We start from the raw sequence: 21,160 nt of genomic DNA, 5'->3' as shown, positions 1-21,160 counted from the left end.
ACAGTAGAGTTGTTGTGACCTTGACAAGCTACTGCCCACTACAGTAGAGTTGATGTGACCTTGACAAGCTACTGCCCACTACAGTAGAGTTGTTGTGACCTTGACAAGCTACTGCCCACTACAGTAGCTTTGTTGTGACCTTGACAAGCTACTGCCCACTACAGTAGAGTTGTTGTGACCTTGACAAGCTACTGCCCACTACAGTAGTGTTGATGTGACCTTGACAAGCTACTGCCCACTACAGTAGTGTTGTTGTGACCTTGACAAGCTACTGCCCACTACAGTAGTGTTGATGTGACCTTGACAAGCTACTACCCACTACACATTACACAGGACTGGAGACAGAGAGGACACATTACACAGGACTGAGGACAGAGAGGACACATTACACAGGACCTGAGACAGAGGACACATTACACAGGACTGGAGACAGAGAGGACACATTACACAGGACCTGAGACAGAGGACACATTACACAGGACCTGAGACAGAGGACACATTACACAGGACCTGAGACAGAGGACACATTACACAGGACTGGAGACAGAGAGGACACATTACACAGGACCTGAGACAGAGGACACACTACAGAGAAGACAAAATACACAGGACTGGAGACAGAGAGGACACATTACACAGGACTTGAGACAGAGAGGACACATTACACAGGACTTGAGACAGAGAGGACACATTACACAGGACTTGAGACAGAGAGGACACATTACACAGGACCTGAGACAGAGAGGACACATTACACAGGACTGGAGACAGAGAGGACACATTACACAGGACTTGAGACAGAGAGGACACATTACACAGGACTTGAGACAGAGAGGACACATTACACAGGACCTGAGACAGAGGACACATTACACAGAACTGGAAACAAAGAGGACACATTACACAGGACTTGAGACAGAGAGGACACATTACACAGAACTGGAGACAGAGGACACACTAAACAGCCGCCACATAGATATTATGTGATGGGTAGTGTACTGTATGGTAACAGTGCTGTAAATAGACAGTGTGCTTGGTGCCTGGTCTTGTGGTCAAAGACAGACAGAGCTGACCCTGAAACCCTCTCACCACCAGTCAGGCCAGGCAGTCTGCCAGCCACACATCTGCTGTGGAGGCTGGAACCTGGAGATCTGTGGGAGAGGAGATGATTGTGGTCTCCCTCTCTCTCGTCTCCCTCGCTCTCCTCCTCGCTCTCGCCCCTCCCTCTCCCCTCCTCTCACTCTTTCCTTCGCCCCTCCTCTTCCTCCCTCTCCCACTCGGCCCTCCTCTCACTATCTCCTCCTCTCCCCCTTGCCCCTCCACTCTCTCTCCCTCACCCCTCTCTCCCCATCACCTCCTCTCCCTCTCTCTCTCTCTCCCTCTCTCTCAGGAGGAAAGAATTTTGAATCCATCAGACAAGCAGCAGATGATTAACGATGTTATCAAGTCAGCAATGACTTCACTTCCTGTTAAACTATCAAAGGCTGCCCAGTACCCCACTTATTTTTTCTACTTCTCACCCTCCCTCCTCACTCTTGTTCCCTCGCTCTCCTCTCTCCATTTGAAGCTGAGTGTTGAACTACCCAAACCAGCTGAGTGTTGAACTAACCAAACCAGCTGAGTGTTGAATTAACCAAACCAGCTGAGTGTTGAACTAACCAAACCAGCTGAGTGTTGAACTAACCAAACCAGCTGAGTGTTGAACTAACCAAACCAGCTGAGTGTTGAACTAACCAAACCAGCTGAGTGTTGAACTAACCAAACCAGCTGAGTGTTGAACTACCCAAACCAGCTGAGTGTTGAACTACCCAAACCAGCTGAGTGTTGAACTACCCAAACCAGCTGAGTGTTGAACTACCCAAACCAGCTGAGTGTTGAACTAACCAAACCAGCTGAGTGTTGAACTAACCTAACCAGCTGAGTGTTGAATTACCCAAACCAGCTGAGTGTTGAACTAACCAAACCAGCTGAGTGTTGAACTAACCAAACCAGCTGAGTGTTGAACTAACCAAACCAGCTGAGTGTTGAACTAACCAAACCAGCTGAGTGTTGAACTACCCAAACCAGCTGAGTGTTGAACTAACCAAACCAGCTGAGTGTTGAACTAACCTAACCAGCTGAGTGTTGAACTAACCAAACCAGCTGAGTGTTGAACTAACCAAACCAGCTGAGTGTTGAACTAACCAAACCAGCTGAGTGTTGAACTAACCAAACCAGCTGAGTGTTGAATTACCTAAACCAGCTGAGTGTTGAACTAACCTAACCACCTGAGTGTTGAACTAATCAAACCACCAGCTGAGTGTTGAACTAACCAAACCAGCTGAGTGTTGAACTACCCAAACCAGCTGAGTGTTGAATTACCCAAACCAGCTGAGTGTTGAACTACCCAAACCAGCTGAGTGTTGAACTAACCAAACCAGCTGAGTGTTGAATTACCCAAACCAGCTGAGTGTTGAACTAACCAAACCAGCTGAGTGTTGAACTACCCAAACCAGCTGAGTGTTGAACTAACCAAACCAGCTGAGTGTTGAATTACCCAAACCAGCTGAGTGTTGAACTAACCAAACCAGCTGAGTGTTGAATTACCCAAACCAGCTGAGTGTTGAACTACCCAAACCAGCTGAGTGTTGAACTAACCAAACCAGCTGAGTGTTGAATTACCCAAACCAGCTGAGTGTTGAATTACCCAAACCAGCTGAGTGTTGAATTACCCAAACCAGCTGAGTGTTGAACTAACCAAACCACCAGCTGAGTGTTGAACTAACCAAACCACCAGCTGAGTGTTGAACTACCCAAACCAGCTGAGTGTTGAACTACCCAAACCAGCTGAGTGTTGAACTAACCAAACCAGCTGAGTGTTGAACTAACCAAACCAGCTGAGTGTTGAACTAACCAAACCAGCTGAGTGTTGAACTACCCAAACCAGCTGAGTGTTGAACTAACCAAACCAGCTGAGTGTTGAACTACCCAAACCAGCTGAGTGTTGAACTAACCAAACCAGCTGAGTGTTGAATTACCCAAACCAGCTGAGTGTTGAACTAACCAAACCAGCTGAGTGTTGAACTAACCAAACCAGCTGAGTGTTGAACTAACCAAACCAGCTGAGTGTTGAACTACCCAAACCAGCTGAGTGTTGAACTAACCAAACCAGCTGAGTGTTGAACTAACCTAACCAGCTGAGTGTTGAACTAACCAAACCAGCTGAGTGTTGAACTAACCAAACCAGCTGAGTGTTGAACTAACCAAACCAGCTGAGTGTTGAACTAACCAAACCAGCTGAGTGTTGAATTACCTAAACCAGCTGAGTGTTGAACTAACCTAACCACCTGAGTGTTGAACTAATCAAACCACCAGCTGAGTGTTGAACTAACCAAACCAGCTGAGTGTTGAACTACCCAAACCAGCTGAGTGTTGAATTACCCAAACCAGCTGAGTGTTGAACTACCCAAACCAGCTGAGTGTTGAACTAACCAAACCAGCTGAGTGTTGAATTACCCAAACCAGCTGAGTGTTGAACTAACCAAACCAGCTGAGTGTTGAACTACCCAAACCAGCTGAGTGTTGAACTAACCAAACCAGCTGAGTGTTGAATTACCCAAACCAGCTGAGTGTTGAACTAACCAAACCAGCTGAGTGTTGAATTACCCAAACCAGCTGAGTGTTGAACTACCCAAACCAGCTGAGTGTTGAACTAACCAAACCAGCTGAGTGTTGAATTACCCAAACCAGCTGAGTGTTGAATTACCCAAACCAGCTGAGTGTTGAACTAACCAAACCACCAGCTGAGTGTTGAACTAACCAAACCACCAGCTGAGTGTTGAACTACCCAAACCAGCTGAGTGTTGAATTACCCAAACCAGCTGAGTGTTGAGCTAACCAAACCAGCTGAGTGTTGAACTAACCAAACCAGCTGAGTGTTGAACTACCCAAACCAGCTGAGTGTTGAGCTAACCAAACCAGCTGAGTGTTGAACTAACCAAACCAGCTGAGTGTTGAATTACCCAAACCAGCTGAGTGTTGAACTAACCTAACCAGCGGAGTGTTGAACTAACCCAACCAGCTGAGTGTTGAACTAACCAAACCAGCTGAGTGTTGAACTAACCTAACCAGCTGAGTGTTGAATTACCCAAACCAGCTGAGTGTTGAACTAACCTAACCAGCTGAGTGTTGAACTAACCTAACCAGCTGAGTGTTGAACTAACCTAACCAGCTGAGTGTTGAATTACCCAAACCAGCTGAGTGTTGAACTAACCAAACCAGCTGAGTGTTGAACTACCCAAACCAGCTGAGTGTTGAACTAACCAAACCAGCTGAGTGTTGAATTACCCAAACCAGCTGAGTGTTGAACTAACCAAACCAGCTGAGTGTTGAATTACCCAAACCAGCTGAGTGTTGAACTACCCAAACCAGCTGAGTGTTGAACTAACCAAACCAGCTGAGTGTTGAATTACCCAAACCAGCTGAGTGTTGAATTACCCAAACCAGCTGAGTGTTGAATTACCCAAACCAGCTGAGTGTTGAACTAACCAAACCACCAGCTGAGTGTTGAACTAACCAAACCACCAGCTGAGTGTTGAACTACCCAAACCAGCTGAGTGTTGAATTACCCAAACCAGCTGAGTGTTGAGCTAACCAAACCAGCTGAGTGTTGAACTAACCAAACCAGCTGAGTGTTGAACTAACCAAACCAGCTGAGTGTTGAGCTAACCAAACCAGCTGAGTGTTGAACTAACCAAACCAGCTGAGTGTTGAATTACCCAAACCAGCTGAGTGTTGAACTAACCTAACCAGCTGAGTGTTGAACTAACCTAACCAGCTGAGTGTTGAACTAACCAAACCAGCTGAGTGTTGAACTAACCAAACCAGCTGAGTGTTGAACTAACCTAACCAGCTGAGTGTTGAGCTAACCAAACCAGCTGAGTGTTGAACTAACCAAACCAGCTGAGTGTTGAACTACCCAAACCAGCTGAGTGTTGAACTAACCAAACCACCAGCTGAGTGTTGAACTAATCAAACCACCAGCTGAGTGTTGAACTAATCAAACCACCAGCTGAGTGTTGAACTAACCAAACCAGCTGAATGTTGAACTAACCAAACCACCAGCTGAGTGTTGAACTAACCAAACCAGCTGAGTGTTGAACTAACCAAACCAGCTGAGTGTTGAACTAACCTAACCAGCTGAGTGATGAACTAACCAAACCAGCTGAGTGTTGAACTAACCAAACCACCAGCTGAGTGTTGAACTAACCAAACCAGCTGAGTGTTGAACTAACCAAACCAGCTGAGTGTTGAACTAACCTAACCAGCTGAGTGTTGAGCTAACCAAACCAGCTGAGTGTTGAACTAACCAAACCAGCTGAGTGTTGAACTAACCAAACCAGCTGAGTGTTGAACTAACCAAACCAGCTGAGTGTTGAATTACTAGAGGACAGGACAGGTTAACTCTGACTAAGAGAAGTAGAGGACAGGACAGGTTAACTCTGACTGAGAGACGTAGAGGACAGGACAGGTTAACTCTGACAGAGAAGTAGAGGACAGGACAGGTTAACTCTGACTGAGAGAAGTAGAGGACAGGACAGGTTAACTCTGACTGAGAGAAGTAGAGGACAGGACAGGTTAACTGACTGAGAGAAGTAGAGGACAGGACAGGTTAACTCTGACTGGTAGAAGTAGAGGACAGGACAGGTTAACTCTGACTGAGAGAAGTAGAGGACAGGACAGGTTAACTCTGACAGAGAAGTAGAGGACAGGACAGGTTAACTCTGACAGAGAGAAGTAGAGGACAGGACCAGGTTAACTCTGACAGAGAGAAGTAGAGGACAGGACCAGGTTAACTCTGACTGAGAGAAGTATAGGACAGGACCAGGTTAACTCTGACTGAGAGAAGTAGAGGACAGGACAGGTTAACTCTGACAGAGACGTAGAGGACAGGACAGGTTAACTCTGACAGAGACGTAGAGGACAGGACAGGTTAACTCTGACTGAGAGAAGTAGAGGACAGGACAGGTTAACTCTGACTGGTAGAAGTAGAGGACAGGACAGGTTAACTCTGACTGAGAGAAGTAGAGGACAGGACAGGTTAACTCTGACAGAGAAGTAGAGGACAGGACAGGTTAACTCTGACAGAGAAGTAGAGGACAGGACAGGTTAACTCTGACAGAGAGAAGTAGAGGACAGGACCAGGTTAACTCTGACTGAGAGAAGTATAGGACAGGACCAGGTTAACTCTGACTGAGAGAAGTAGAGGACAGGACAGGTTAACTCTGACAGAGACGTAGAGGACAGGACAGGTTAACTCTGACAGAGACGTAGAGGACAGGACAGGTTAACTCTGACAGAGAAGTAGAGGACAGGACAGGTTAACTCTGACTGAGAGAAGTAGAGGACAGGACAGGTTAACTCTGACTGGTAGAAGTAGAGGACAGGACAGGTTAACTCTGACTGAGAGAAGTAGAGGACAGGACAGGTTAACTCTGACTGGTAGAAGTAGAGGACAGGACAGGTTAACTCTGACTGGTAGAAGTAGAGGACAGGACAGGTTAACTCTGACAGAGAAGTAGAGGACAGGACAGGTTAACTCTGACTGAGAGAAGTAGAGGACAGGACAGGTTAACTCTGACTGGTAGAAGTAGAGGACAGGACAGGTTAACTCTGACTGAGAGAAGTAGAGGACAGGACAGGTTAACTGACTGAGAGAAGTAGAGGACAGGACAGGTTAACTCTGACTGGTAGAAGTAGAGTACAGGACAGGTTAACTCTGACTGAGAGAAGTAGAGGACAGGACAGGTTAACTCTGACTGGTAGAAGTAGAGGACAGGACAGGTTAACTCTGACTGAGAGAAGTAGAGGACAGGACAGGTTAACTCTGACTGGTAGAAGTAGAGGACAGGACAGGTTAACTCTGACTGAGAGAAGTAGAGGACAGGACAGGTTAACTCTGACTGAGAGAAGTAGAGGACAGGACCAGGTTAACTCTGACTGAGAGAAGTAGAGGACAGGACCAGGTTAACTCTGACTGAGAGACATAGAGGACAGGACCAGGTTAACTCTGACTGAGAGACGTAGAGGACAGGACCAGGTTAACCCAGGTTGTCATGGTGATATGTCAGAGAACTACAGATACATACAGGTAAAGTGCTTCAGATTATCCAGTGTTGGTTACAGAAGTAATGCAGGGTGTGTGTGTGTGTGTGTGTGTGTGTGTGTGTGCGTGCGTGCGTGCGTGTGTGAGTGAGTGTGACCGTGGCCATGTGTCCAATGAATTGGCTCTTCCTTGTGGCGTCTGTTGCATTTTTCAGATCAAACAGCCAGACAAGGTCTCCCCACAGACCTGGGTACGACTTCAAATAGTAGATTTGTTTTCCTTCAAATACTTTGCGCATTCAGCCTTCCTTCAGCTTCAGATGAACAGGGTTTGTGATCCGCGAAACATGCAAAGTTGAAGTTAGTTTTTTCTTTTTACCATAACTATCAGGGCAATATGATTGAGGAAACCATTGGAGTGAAATAATTACCATAGCAACCCCAGTGCTACGGTAACAAACAGCAGTGTTCTGATTGTATTATTATGATGTATTTATCCTGACATCACTTCCCCCTCAGTGCAGCTAGAACAATAGATAGACCCTGCTACTGATGAGCCAGGATATAAAACAGGACTCAGGAAGCTGTAGGATGAACTGGCCGGAGAAGGGAGGGAGATGAGGGAGAACACAGAACAGAGAGGCAGAACACAGAACAGAGGCAGAACACAGAACAGAGAGGCAGAGGGAGAACACAGAACAGAGAGGCAGAACACAGAACAGAGGCAGAGGGAGAACACAGAACAGAGAGGCAGAGGGAGAACACAGAACAGAGAGGCAGAACACAGAACAGAGAGGCAGAGGAAGAACACAGAACAGAGGCAGAACACAGAACACAGAGGCAGAGGCAGAACACAGAACAGAGAGGCAGAACACAGAACAGAGAGGCAGACGGAGAACACAGAACAGAGAGGCAGAGGTAGAATGCAGAAGAGAGAGGGAGGAATGGAGAGAAATAGGAAGAGAGAGAGATAGTGTCTGAAGTGGTTGTTTACTGATGGACTTCCTCCCAGTGATCAAAGCCTAATAGTTTCCTCTCTGCTCTCTGCTGCTCTGGTCTGTCAGATATTCTATACAGAGACACAATCCCAGGTGCAACACTGAAGGGAAGATGATAAAAATAGAACAATTTATCATGAAGGAAAAACAAAGAGATGTTCATGCCCAGGTTGCTGAGACATACAGAAAAGGTGTTGCTATCTCAATAGTGGTTTTCCCCCATAAAGCCTTTCCTGGAGATTTGTGGGGATGTTTAAGTATGAATTACATCAAGACGAGAGGTCAAACTATGAATAATTTAGACTAATCGTGCTAATGATACTTATGTAATAATAATAATTTTATTTACAAAGAGCTTCACATAATTTTCTCTTAAAATGCTATATAGTAAACAGGTCACCTAATAATACAAATGAGAGAAGAGGAATTCAGAATATGCAAATAGAATGAGTCACTAATGAGATGACATCACAATAGACAGTGGGGAGAATAGCTGGCCCAGTGGAGAGAGAGAACAGAGGGCTAGAGATGAGCCAAGGCTCTGAGACACGACCCTGGCACTCCTAAACAGCCACTGTTTTATCAACACAAACAGCAAACTGAGACCCGTGACTGAGACTGGAACAATCAGCCTTTCTGCTTGGAGTGGACTGCGGTCTCTAGTGCTGTCTCTAGTGCTCTCTCTGTCTCTCTGTCTCTCTCTCTCTCGGGTGGTGAAGAGAGCTGAGAGGGGTTAGAGTCTGTTAGAATAGTAATCATAGACCTCACATGACTAGGATAGGAGAAACATGTATACGTGGAGCGCCCACCTGCATCGATCCAATAATCTAACATGAAGGGCTCCCTCATGGAAATCATCCACAGTCAGACTAAATCAACATACATAGAGTTGAAATAGACCTACTCAAAAAACACTGTCACTTAAAGTGATTTACCTCTAGGGAAGGAGGAGGGAGAATACATTTTAAAGTATTGGAACAAGGCCTGTCTCGGCTGTGGTCTGACACTTCCTTAGTATTGGAACAAGGCCTGTCTCAGCTGTGGTCTGACACTTCCTTAGTATTGGAACAAGGCCTGTCTCGGCTGTGGTCTGTCACTTCCTTAGTATTGGAACAAGGCCTGTCTCGGCTGTGGTCTGACACTTACTTAGTATTGGAACAAGGCCTGTCTCAGCTGTGGTCTGACACTTCCTTAGTATTGGAACAAGGCCTGTCTCAGCTGTGGTCTGACACTTCCTTAGTATTGGAACAAGGCCTGTCTCAGCTGTGGTCTGACACTTCCTTAGTATTGGAACAAGGCCAGTCTCGGCTGTGGTCTGACACTTCCTTAGTATTGGAACAAGGCTGTGGTCTGACACTTCCTTAGTATTGGAACAAGGCCTGTCTCGGCTGTGGTCTGACACTTCCTTAGTATTGGAACAAGGCCTGTCTCAGCTGTGGTCTGACACTTCCTTAGTATTGGAACAAGGCCTGTCTCGGCTGTGGTCTGTCACTTCCTTAGTATTGGAACAAGGCCTGTCTCGGCTGTGGTCTGACACTTCCTTAGTTTTGGAACAAGGCCTATCTCGGCTGTGGTCTGACACTTCCTTAGTACTGGAACAAGGCCTGTCTCGGCTGTGGTCTGACACTTACTTAGTATTGGAACAAGGCTTGTCTCAGCTGTGGTCTGTCACTTCCTTAGTACTGGAACAAGGCCTGTCTCGGCTGTGGTCTGACAATTCCTTAGTATTGGAACAAGGCCTGTCTCAGCTGTGGTCTGTCACTTCCTTAGTATTGGAACAAGGCCTGTCTCGGCTGTGGTCTGTCACTTCCTTAGTATTGGAACAAGGCTGTGGTCTGACACTTCATTAGTATTGGAACAAGGCTGTGGTCTGACACTTCCTTAGTATTGGAACAAGGCCTGTCTCAGCTGTGGTCTGTAATTTCCTTAGTATTGGAACAAGGCTGTGGTCTGACACTTCCTTAGTATTGGAACAAGGCCTGTCTCAGCTGTGGTCTGTCACTTCCTTAGTATTGGAACAAGGCCTGTCTCAGCTGTGGTCTGACACTTCCTTAGTATTGGAACAAGGCCTGTCTCAGCTGTGGTCTGACACTTTCTTAGTATTGGAACAAGGCTGTGGTCTGACACTTCCTTAGTATTGGAACAAGGCCTGTCTCGGCTGTGGTCTGTCACTTCCTTAGTATTGGAACAAGGCCTGTCTCGGCTGTGGTCTGTCACTTCCTTAGTATTGGAACAAGGCTGTGGTCTGACACTTCCTTAGTATTGGAACAAGGCTGTGGTCTGACACTTCCTTAGTATTGGAACAAGGCCTGTCTCAGCTGTGGTCTGTCACTTCCTTAGTATTGGAACAAGGCTGTGGTCTGACACTTCCTTAGTATTGGAACAAGGCCTGTCTCAGCTGTAGTCTGTCACTTCCTTAGTATTGGAACAAGGCTGTGGTCTGACACTTCCTTAGTATTGGAACAAGGCCTGTCTCAGCTGTGGTCTGACACTTCCTTAGTATTGGAACAAGGCCTGTCTGGGCTGTGGTCTGACACTTCCTTAGTATTGGAACAAGGCCTGTCTCGGCTGTGGTCTGACACTTCCTTAGTATTGGAACAAGGCCTGTCTGGGCTGTGGTCTGACACTTCCTTAGTATTGGAACAAGGCTGTGGTCTGACACTTCCTTAATATTGGAACAAGGCCTGTCTCGGCTGTGGTCTGACACTTCCTTAGTATTGGAACAAGGCCTGTCTCGGCTGTGGTCTGACACTTCCTTAGTATTGGAACAAGGCCTGTCTCGGCTGTGGTCTGACACTTCCTTAGTTTTGGAACAAGGCCTGTCTCAGCTGTGGTCTGACACTTCCTTAGTATTGGAACAAGGCCTGTCTCGGCTGTTGTCTGTCACTTCCTTAGTATTGGAACAAGGCCTGTCTTGGCTGTGGTCTGACACTTCCTTAGTATTGGAACAAGGCCTGTCTCGGCTGTGGTCTGAAAATAAACAAATAGAACCCTATTCCATAGTACACTACTACCCTATAGACCCTGGTCAAAAGTGGGTCACTATATAGTGTATAGGGTGGCATTTGGTAATCTGTGGAATATTTAACTCTGTCCACTCCCCCTGAGAAGAATTGTTTAAAAAAAATGATTTAACCTTTATTTAACTAGGCAAGTCAGTTAAGAACAAATTCTTATTTACAATGACAGCCTACTCCGGCCAAGCCCAGACGACGCTGGGCCAATTGTGTGCCGCCCTTAGGGACTCCCAATCGCGGCCGGATGTGATGCAGGCCGGATTCGAACCAGGTACTATAGTGATGCCTCTTGCACTGAGATGCAGTGCCTTAGACCACCGCGCCACACGGGAGCCCTTGGCCTGGCGATGTGGTTGAAGGGTGTGTCAGATCAGACTACATGACCCCTGATAACCTCTAGAGGGATATATGCTGCCGTAAATGAACACATTCTGACATAACAGGTATTTCATATACTTAATATTTGTTCCTAAACTGTCAGTCTACAAAACGTACTGTTCATCCCCATCTGTGCTGAGTTACCAAAGACGTGATAAGAAACGGGCTATAATATAATATAACATATTATTTCATGAAGTTTCAAATCTTGACGCAAGCTCATCTAGAAAACTAGAAAGATGGAATCAACATAATCTGGTCTGTGAATGTCCTAATTATAGGGTGTGAGTGTTTCCGGCTGGTCAGTGTGTGTGTGTGAGTAAGTGTGTGTGTGTGTGTGTGTGTGTGTGTGTGTGTGTTGGTCAAAGCCAAAACGGCCCCCCCGAGAGATTAGAACTGCCACGGCCTTCTGGGGGATTACTGCTGGGACCACCTGCTCCACTCTAAGGCGGTTGGAAACACAGACACGCCCTTATGTATGCTCTGCCCATCTCTCTCCCCTGAGGGATCACTTCTACATAGTTATATATACACACTCGGTTTATAATATGCTTTAAACACAGTCACTCATAAAGTAGGCCTATAGTATCAGTCGGTATTAGCTCGCCTGTGGATGGGAAAAACAACCTGTGGTTACCTTGGTTACCGGATTGGCTCACAGCAAAAACGTCACCTTTTCCAAATGCAATTTTCTCGTTGTCTGCTTACAATTACAGTACAAAACTACCTTTATGGTCGGCAGGTAGCCTAGTGGTTAAGAGCGTGTGTGAAATGTGAAATATCACATTTACATAAGTATTCAGACCCTTTACTAAGTATTTTGTTGAAGCAACTTTGGCAGTGATTTTAAACTCAAGTATTCTTGGGTATGACGCTACAAGCTTGGCACATCTGTTTTTTGGGGGTTTATTTGGTTGGATGGGGAACATCGATGCACAGCTATTTTCAGGTCTCTCCAGAGATGTTCGATTGGGTTCGAGTCCGGGCTCTGGCTGGGCCACTCAAGGACATTCAGAGCCTTGTTCCGAAGCCATCTCTCTTGTCTTGGCTGTGTGCTTAGAGTCGTTGTCCTGTTGGAAGGTAAACTTCCGCCCCAGTCTGAGGTCCTGAGTGCTCTGGAGCAGGTTTTCATCAAGGATCTCTCTGTACTTTGCTCCGTTCATCTTTCCCTTGATCCCGACTAGTCTCCCAGTCCCTGCTGCTGAAAAACATCCCCACAGCATGATGCTGCCACCACCATGCTTCACTGTAGGGATGGTGCCAGGTTTCCTCCAGATGTGACGCTTGGAATTTAGGCCAAAGTGTTCAATCTTGGATTCATCAGACCAGAGAATCTTGTGTGTGCCTTTCCAAGTCATGTCCAATCAATTGAATTTACCACAGGTGGACTCCAATCAAGATGTAGAAATATCTCAATGGAAACAGGATGCACTTGAGCTCAATTTCAAGTCTCATAGTAAAAGGTCTGAATACTTTTGTAAATAAGGTATTTGATTTTTTTCTTCTAAAAAAACTTTTCGCTTTGTCATTATGGGGTATTGTGGGTAGATTGATGAGGATTTATTTTTTTATGTATTTAATCCATTTTAGAATAATGCTAATGTGGAAAGAGGAAGGGGCCTGAAGACTTTCCCAGATATACTGTATAATGATATTTCCTACTGACTATATTTCCTACTGTAATTTTTCAGATCCCCTAACAATACAATACAGGTCCATCTAAACCCTGATATTATGACATAACAACCATTCCGGGACCTGACTCCAACCATTCCGGGACCTGACTCCAAAAGCCAGCCACCGATGGCCAGTACCTGAAACTATGTTCTATTGATTGTTTCCTCATGGCAGAGTCTGCACAGGGCTGAATGTTCAATATCTCAAATATTTTGGAAGCAAGTATTTTATATAGTAGCTTGAATTGAAACAAACGGATTGATGTGTTTTGGGACGAGTCTTGTCCTTAAGGCAGAGACTGTGGCAGAACAGTCAACATTGGCTGAATAAGACGCTAGACTGATGAATAAGACGCTAGACTGATGAATAAGACACTAGACTGATGAATAAGACACTAGACTGATGAGTAAAACACTAGACTGATGAGTAAGACACTAGACTAGACTGATGAGTAAGACACTAGACTGATGAGTAAGACACTAGACTGATGAATAAGACGCTAGACTGATGAATAAGATGCTAGACTGATGAATAAGATGCATATCAGTACTAATTCATCCAACTGTTTTATTTGAATGAATACAGTAACTGTGTAAATTAACGCCATATGGCTGGGGTTGAGAGGATTTGAGGAGGGGAAGCTGCTGGGTGTCATGAGGTCAGCAATGTGATCATCCTCACCCTGTTACACACACACACACACACACACACACACACACACACAGAAATAAACACAAATATACTGTAAATGCATACAGATATTACTGTAAATGCATACAGATATTACTGTAAATGCATACAGCTATTCAACAATATATACACAAGTGTGCACACACAGACAAACGTAATACCCGAGACCTCCAGCTCTCCTCTCCCAGTAATGATGTCCAGTATCCTGTGTCCCTAAGCTCCTCCCCTGCTGGGCTCAGACAGACAGACAGTAATGAGCCAAGCACAGAGAGCCTTCAGGGTGCGTCCACACACACAAAGACCGGAGCGCGCGCGCACACACACGCACGCACGCGGTCAGCCTGGACCAGCCAAGGGGAGGGATGTTGAGACTTCAGCCATTATAGAATGTGTTGACACAATATTTCAACTAGATAGAGATTTATACAACATCACATTACTACTTTAAATCCTTCATGTGTCTTAAGGACAATAACACATAGCATGATAGTAGCCTTCTTATCTTGTACCATGAGGTGGTGTACTCTCTCCCTGACAAAAATATGATATGATTTTCGGCATGCTGAAGCTAGGTATTGGAAATAGACTAAATAACCATAATCTCCGGAAGTCTGCAAATATTGGCTCACTTTGCCATTCCATTACTGATAATTCCGATGTGCGCACTGTTTCTGTCAACAGCGCTCCGGGACTGCGTCAGGGCGATATTTTACAAAGTGAGAGTTCTCAAACAGAATGACGATTTTTTTTTTAACTCTTAAAAACGTTTAAATAGGCAATAAACACAATTGACAATCTATTCACACTCAACTCAGCTGCCTACAATAGCTGTCATTTGGAATAGATAGGCTAGATGATTTAACAGTAAATCAATAGGAATAGTCAACTACATATGATTATATAGCCCCTAACGGAGACATATAAACTGTGCAAATGCAAACGCAAATATGTGTCCCAATACTTCAGGCGTCATTCTTATTGGCCGGGAGGGTGGAAATCAACAGGTGAATTCACACGGTTGTAAACGCCATTGGTTGCTCCGTAAAGGTAGCGTATAGCCAGCCACTGGCCGTAAAACTCATCCAACATTTATTACTGTAGCACACAGCATATTCCTGTGACGCAGCGCATAACGATACAGAGATGGGCTAGGCTAAAAGTTGCAATCTATACTGTTAAAACTACAGTTGACTTACTCCGACGTTTTCGCCTTTGCTTGGATACGCAGCCACTTTCCCGACTCCTTTCACAGGCATTCTGCTCTGTAGAAGTTGTGAAACCCTGTAGCTTTATGTTATCCGTAAAGCAAGTGTTTTGTGGCTTGTTATGGCTTGTAGAACTGGTATCTCTTAAATTATACCCTAGTCTTTAAAATGAAACGGCTTGTGACAGTGATCCTAGAAATTCATCTAGCTCGCTGCAGTTCCTCCGACGTCAGACTCCGTGTTCCTTTAAAATTATTATAGTGATTTCCGTGGGAGCCGAAACATTCTTGCCAACTGAGGAGCGACTTTCAACCCAGCCGGACTACTTTATGAATAGAGAGACGGGGCGGGGGGAGGGGGTCTACTAATGTTACCCGTTTCTGTATCAACTTCAATGGGCATCTACAAACGGATCGAATAACTGGCATATGTATTAGTCCATTTTCTGTAATCGTCTTCCGATACAGAAAATGTTTATATATATTTTGTACGGATAATATTTTACTCCACCCCTCTCTGGCAGTGTGGATTCTCCCGGAATGGATTCATCGATTTTAAAATGTTCTCTAAAGTTCAGTACAATTGTATCAAATCAATTCACTGGGGGCCTTGAAAGCCTAGTGTGATACACAGATTGCAGAGTTTCTATAAATAGACCTTTTAGCACAAAGTATAGTGCTCGGTGCACACAGCGAGTTACATATCTCCCGTAGCTTCGGTGTTATAACGACACATCCAGAATTCAAAAATAAGAAACTTAAATCCTGTGAGGGAGACAGCCTGTAGTCTCCTATTGAACTTTCCTGGGACCAGGGAGGAGTCAAGCGCAAGTGTTGGTTCAGGAACGTTTGTTTTTGTTTGAGGTATTCCAGTCAATCAATCAATCACATTTATTTATAAAGCCCTTTTTTACATCAGCTGATGTCACAAGGAGCTGTACAGAAACCCAGCTTAAAAGCCCAAACAGAAAACAATGCAGGTGTAGAAGTCCTATACAATTAGCATATCTCCTATAGGATTCATGCACCTTGGTAGGACTGCAGGGCAGTCGAGTAAGTGGGCATTGGATTCAATAACTGTTATTTATCTCCATAAGGGTGTCAAGGTGCTTTGCAACGTATGTGCGTGTGTGCGTGTGAACGTGAATGTGTGTGTGTCCATGTGCATTTCTACATGTACAGTACCAGTCAAATGATTGAACACACCTACTTATTCCAGGGTTTAAAAAAAAACGATTTTCTACATTGTAGAATAATAGTGAAGACATCAAAACGATGAAATGACACATATGGAATCATGTAGTAACCAAAAAAGTGTTCAATCAAAATATATTTTATATTTGAGATCCAGAAAAGAGCTGTTAAATTCTACAACCACCTAAAAGGAAGCGAGTCCCAAACCTCCCATAACAAAGCCATCACCTACAGAGAGATGAACCTGGAGAAGAGTCCCCTAAGCAAGCTGGTACTGGGGCTCAGTTCACAAACACAAACAGACCTCACAGAGCCCCAGGACAGCAACACAATTAGACCCAACCAAATCATGAGAAAACAAAAAAATAATTACTTGACACATTGGAAAGAATTAACAACAAAAAGAGGAAACTGGCCCTAAACAGAGAGTACACAGTGGCAGAATACCTGACCACTGTGACTGACCCAAAGAACTTTGAATACAAACTCTATTTTGATAAACTCTCATATCTACTGGGTGAAATACCACAGTGTGCCATCACAGCAGCAAGATTTGTGACCTGTTGCCACAAGAAAAGGGCAACCAGTGAAGAACAAACACCATTGTAAATACAACCCATATTTATGTTTATTTATTTTCCCTTTTGTACTTTAACTATTTGCACATCGTTACAACACTTTATCTAGCCATAATATAACATTTAAAAAGTCTCTAATCATTTGGAACTTTTGTGAGTGTAATGTTTATTGTTCATTTTTGATTGTTTGTTTGTTTAACTTTAATTTATTATCTATTTTACTTGCTTTGGCAATGTTAACATGTGTTTATCATGCCAATATAGCCCCTTGAATTGAATTGAGAGGGAGAGAGAAGGGGGGGTCGAAGAGAGGAAGCGAGAGAGGGGGAGAGAGGGAGAGAGGGGGAGAGAGAGAGGGAAAGGGAGAGGGAGAGAGAGAGGGAGAAAGAGGTTTGAAGAGAGCGAGCTATAGTTATTGAAGGGGGCAGACAGAGTGATGCTTGTCTAACCCTGGGATCTACTGTACAGTAGGTGTAGGTGTGTGGGTGACTGTCTGTGAGACCTAAAATGTTAACAAACCCTGGCAACCAACCCTCCCCTCCTCCCAACCAAACCCTGGCAACCAACCCTCCCCTCCTCCCAACCAAACCCTGGCAACCAACCCTCCCCTCCTCCCAACCAAACCCTGCAGGTAGAAACCCCTACAGACCTGCTGCTTCCCTGCCCCAGAAAACGTATACCTCCCGAATAGCTACAGTCAAAGTATCTGACAGTAGAAACAGATGACAAAGTTTAACTATAGGAGCACAGGTTGCCTGCCTCAGATAATAGCATCAGCAGAACATATACATGATTTAAAGTAAAGGAGCCTAAATACAGCCACGCATACCAAAGCCCAAGCGCGAGTCACATGTTTTACCAGGCAGAGTGTAATCCCAGTGCAGGCAGGGCCAGGCAGGCGCTGGCGCTGAGGCTGGGACTGAAGGCCAGGATGTTCATAGAAACAGCAGGGAAGTTTCTCCCATATTGGAAGATGGTTAGTGTTATTCGGAATCCTTGGGACGTCCCTGCCCAAGATGAATGCACTAAATGTAAGTGGCTCTGGATTAGAGCATGTGCTAAATTACTAAAATGTCAACATAGTAACCCTAGCCCTAACTTTAACCTTTACCCTAGCCCTAACCTTAATTGTCAGAGACTCCAGTAAGCCAAGTTATAGACTGTTTTCTCTACTACAGCATGGCAAGCGGTACCGGAGCACCAAGTCTAGGACCAAAAGACTCCTCAACAGCTTCTACCTCCAAACCATTAGACTGCTGAAAAATTCATAAAATCGCCACCGGACAATTTACATTGACCCCCCCTCCCCCCTCCTTTTGTACACTGCTGCTACTTGCTGTTTGTTATCTACGCATAGTCACTTTGCCCCCACCTACATGTACAGATTACCTCAACTAACCTGTACCCCCGCACACTGACTCGGTACCGGTACCCCTGTATACAGCCTCGTTATTCTTATTGTGTTGCTTTTTATTATGACTTTTTATTTTAGTCTACTTGGTAAATATTTTCTTCTTCTTGAACTGCACTGTTGGTTTAAGGGCTTGTAAGTAAAGCATTTCACGGTAGAGTCTACACTTGTTGTATTCGGAGCATTTGACAAATAAAGTTTGATTTGATTTGATTTTGAACCATAATCTTAACCCTAACCTGAACCCCTACCTTAACTCTAACCTTAACCCTTACCATAATATTAACCCTTACCTTAACCCTAACCTTAACCCTTACCTTAACTCTAACCTTAACCCTTACCATAATCTTAACCCTTACCTTAACCCTAACCTTAACCCTTACCTTAACTCTAACCTTAACCCTTACCTTAACCTTAACCCTTACCTTAACCCTAACCTTAACTCTAACCTTAACCCTTACCTTAACCCTAACCTTAACCCTTACCTTAACCCTAACCTTAACCCCTACCTTAACCCTAACCTTAACCCTAACCTTAACCCTTACCTTAACCTTAACCCTTACCTTAACCTTAACCCTTACCTTAACCTTAACCCTAACCTTAACCCTTACCTTAACCTTAACCCTTACCTTAACCTTAACCCTTACCTTAACCTTAACCCTTACCTTAACCCTAACCTTAACCCTTACCTTAACCTTAACCCTTACCTTCACCCTAACCTTAACTCTAACCTTAACCCTTACCTTAACCCTAACCTTAACCCTTACCTTAACCCTAACCTTAACCCTTACCTTAACCCTAACCTTACCTTAACCTTAACCCTTACCTTAACCTTAACCCTAACCTTAACCCTTACCTTAACCCTTACCTTAACCCTTACCTTAACCCTAACCTTAACCCCTACCTTAACCCTAACCTTACCTTAACCTTAACCCTTACCTTAACCTTAACCCTTACCTTAACCCTAACCTTAATCCTTACCTTAACCTTAACCCTTACCTTAACCTTAACCCTTACCTTAACCTTAACCCTTACCTTAACCCTAACCTTAACCCTTACCTTAACCTTAACCCTTACCTTAACCCTAACCTTAACCTTAACTCTAACCTTAACCCTTCCCTTAACCCTAACCTTAACCCTTACCTTAACCCTAACCTTAACCCTTACCTTAACCCTAACCTTACCTTAACCTTAACCCTTACCTTAACCTTAACCCTAACCTTAACCCTTACCTTAACCCTTACCTTAACCCTAACCTTAACCCTTACCTTAACCCTTACCTTAACCCTTACCTTAACCCTAACCTTAACCCTTACCTTAACCCTTACCTTAACCTTAACCCTTACCTTAACCTTAACCCTTACCTTAACCCTTACCTTAACCTTTACCTTAACCTTAACCCTTACCTTAACCTTTACCTTAACCCTTACCTTAACCTTTACCTTAACCCTTACCTTAACCTTAACCCTTACCTTAACCCTAACCTTAACCCTTACCTTAACCTTAACCCTAAACTTAACCCTAATCTTAACCTTAACCCTTACCTTAACCTTAACCCTAACCCTAACCGTAACTGTTTAAAATGTAAACTGAAATGAGGCAACGTCAGAGTTGGGACGTCCCACGGTTTAGCTTGATCACGAGTAGGGAGCCTTGTTGTCATTGTCACCAGCCAGCACGTCCCTTGTGTGACCACCGCTCAAGGCCAGGCAGAGGACTCCTGTTAGCCCCCTAACCTTCTCTGTTCCGCATGAGGTCTCCCTCACTTCCCATTAGCGTTACTCTGTTACATACACAGGGCCGGGAAGGGGGGTGATGGTGCTAAATACAGGGTCAGGGCTGGGGGGTGATGGTGCTAAACACAGGGCCAGGGGGTGATGGTGCTAAACACAGGGCCAGGGCTGGGGGGTGATGGTGCTAAACACAGGGTCAGGGCTGGGGGGTGATGGTGCTAAACACAGGGCCAGGGGGTGATGGTGCTAAACACAGGGTCAGGGCTGGGGGGTGATTGTGCTAAACACAGGGCCAGGGGGTGATGGTGCTAAACACAGGGTCAGGGCTGGGGGGTGATGGTGCTAAACACAGGGCCAGGGGGTGATGGTGCTAAACACAGGGTCAGGGGGAGATGGTGCTAAACACAGGGTCAGGGCTGGGGGGTGATGGTGCTAAACACAGGGCCAGGGGGTGATGGTGCTAAACACAGGGTCAGGGGGTGATGGTGCTAAACACAGGGTCAGGGCTGGGGGGTGATGGTGCTAAACACAGGGTCAGGGCTGGGGGGTGATGGTGCTAAACAGAGGGCCAGGGGGTGATGGTGCTAAACACAGGGTCAGGGCTGGGGGGTGATGGTGCTAAACACAGGGCCAGGGGGTGATGGTGCTAAACACAGGGTCAGGGGGTGATGGTGCTAAACACAGGGTCAGGGCTGGGGGGTGATGGTGCTAAACACAGGGTCAGGGCTGGGGGGTGATGGTGCTAAACACAGGGCCAGGGGGTGATGGTGCTAAACACAGGGTCAGGGGGTGATGGTGCTAAACACAGGGTCAGGGCTGGGGGGTGATGGTGCTAAACACAGGGTCAGGGCTGGGGGGTGATGGTGCTAAACACAGGGCCAGGGCTGGGGGGTGATGGTGCTAAATACAGGGCCAGAGGGTGATGGTGCTAAACACAGGGTCAGGGCTGGGGGGTGATGGTGCTAAACACAGGGTCAGGGCTGGGGGGTGATGGTGCTAAACACAGGGTCAGGGCTGGGGGGGGTGATGGTGCTAAACACAGGGCCAGGGCTGGGGGGGTGATGGTGCTAAACACAGGGCCAGGGGGTGATGGTGCTAAACACAGGGCCAGGGCTGGGGGGTGATGGTGCTAAACACAGGGCCAGGGCTGGGGGTGTGATGGTGCTAAACACAAGGCCAGGGATGGGGGGGTGATGG

The 21,160-nt window shown here is 45.6% G+C and overlaps 1 protein-coding gene across 4 annotated transcripts in view; it reads right to left on the bottom strand.

Moving 5' to 3' along the window:
* LOC110536406 (tight junction protein ZO-2) overlaps window positions 1-21,160 on the bottom strand; it is a 204,471-nt gene that overhangs the window by 96,728 nt on the left and 86,583 nt on the right. Inside the window, exon 1 of one of the 4 annotated variants that reach the window (XM_036936387.1) lies at window positions 15,040-15,383. The exons of the other annotated variants lie outside the window; for them this stretch is intronic. Within the exon in view, the coding sequence (XP_036792282.1) occupies window positions 15,040-15,099 (60 nt within the window). The 5' untranslated portion in view covers window positions 15,100-15,383. Of the gene's footprint in view, window positions 1-15,039; window positions 15,384-21,160 lie in introns of those variants that run through there. 4 annotated transcript variants of the gene reach the window in all.

The sequence above is a fragment of the Oncorhynchus mykiss genome, chromosome 11 (genome assembly GCF_013265735.2).
Source record: "Oncorhynchus mykiss isolate Arlee chromosome 11, USDA_OmykA_1.1, whole genome shotgun sequence".
Lineage (NCBI taxonomy): Eukaryota > Metazoa > Chordata > Actinopteri > Salmoniformes > Salmonidae > Oncorhynchus > Oncorhynchus mykiss.
Note: the sequence above shows the minus strand (reverse complement) of the source record. Positions and strands in the feature narration are given on the sequence as shown.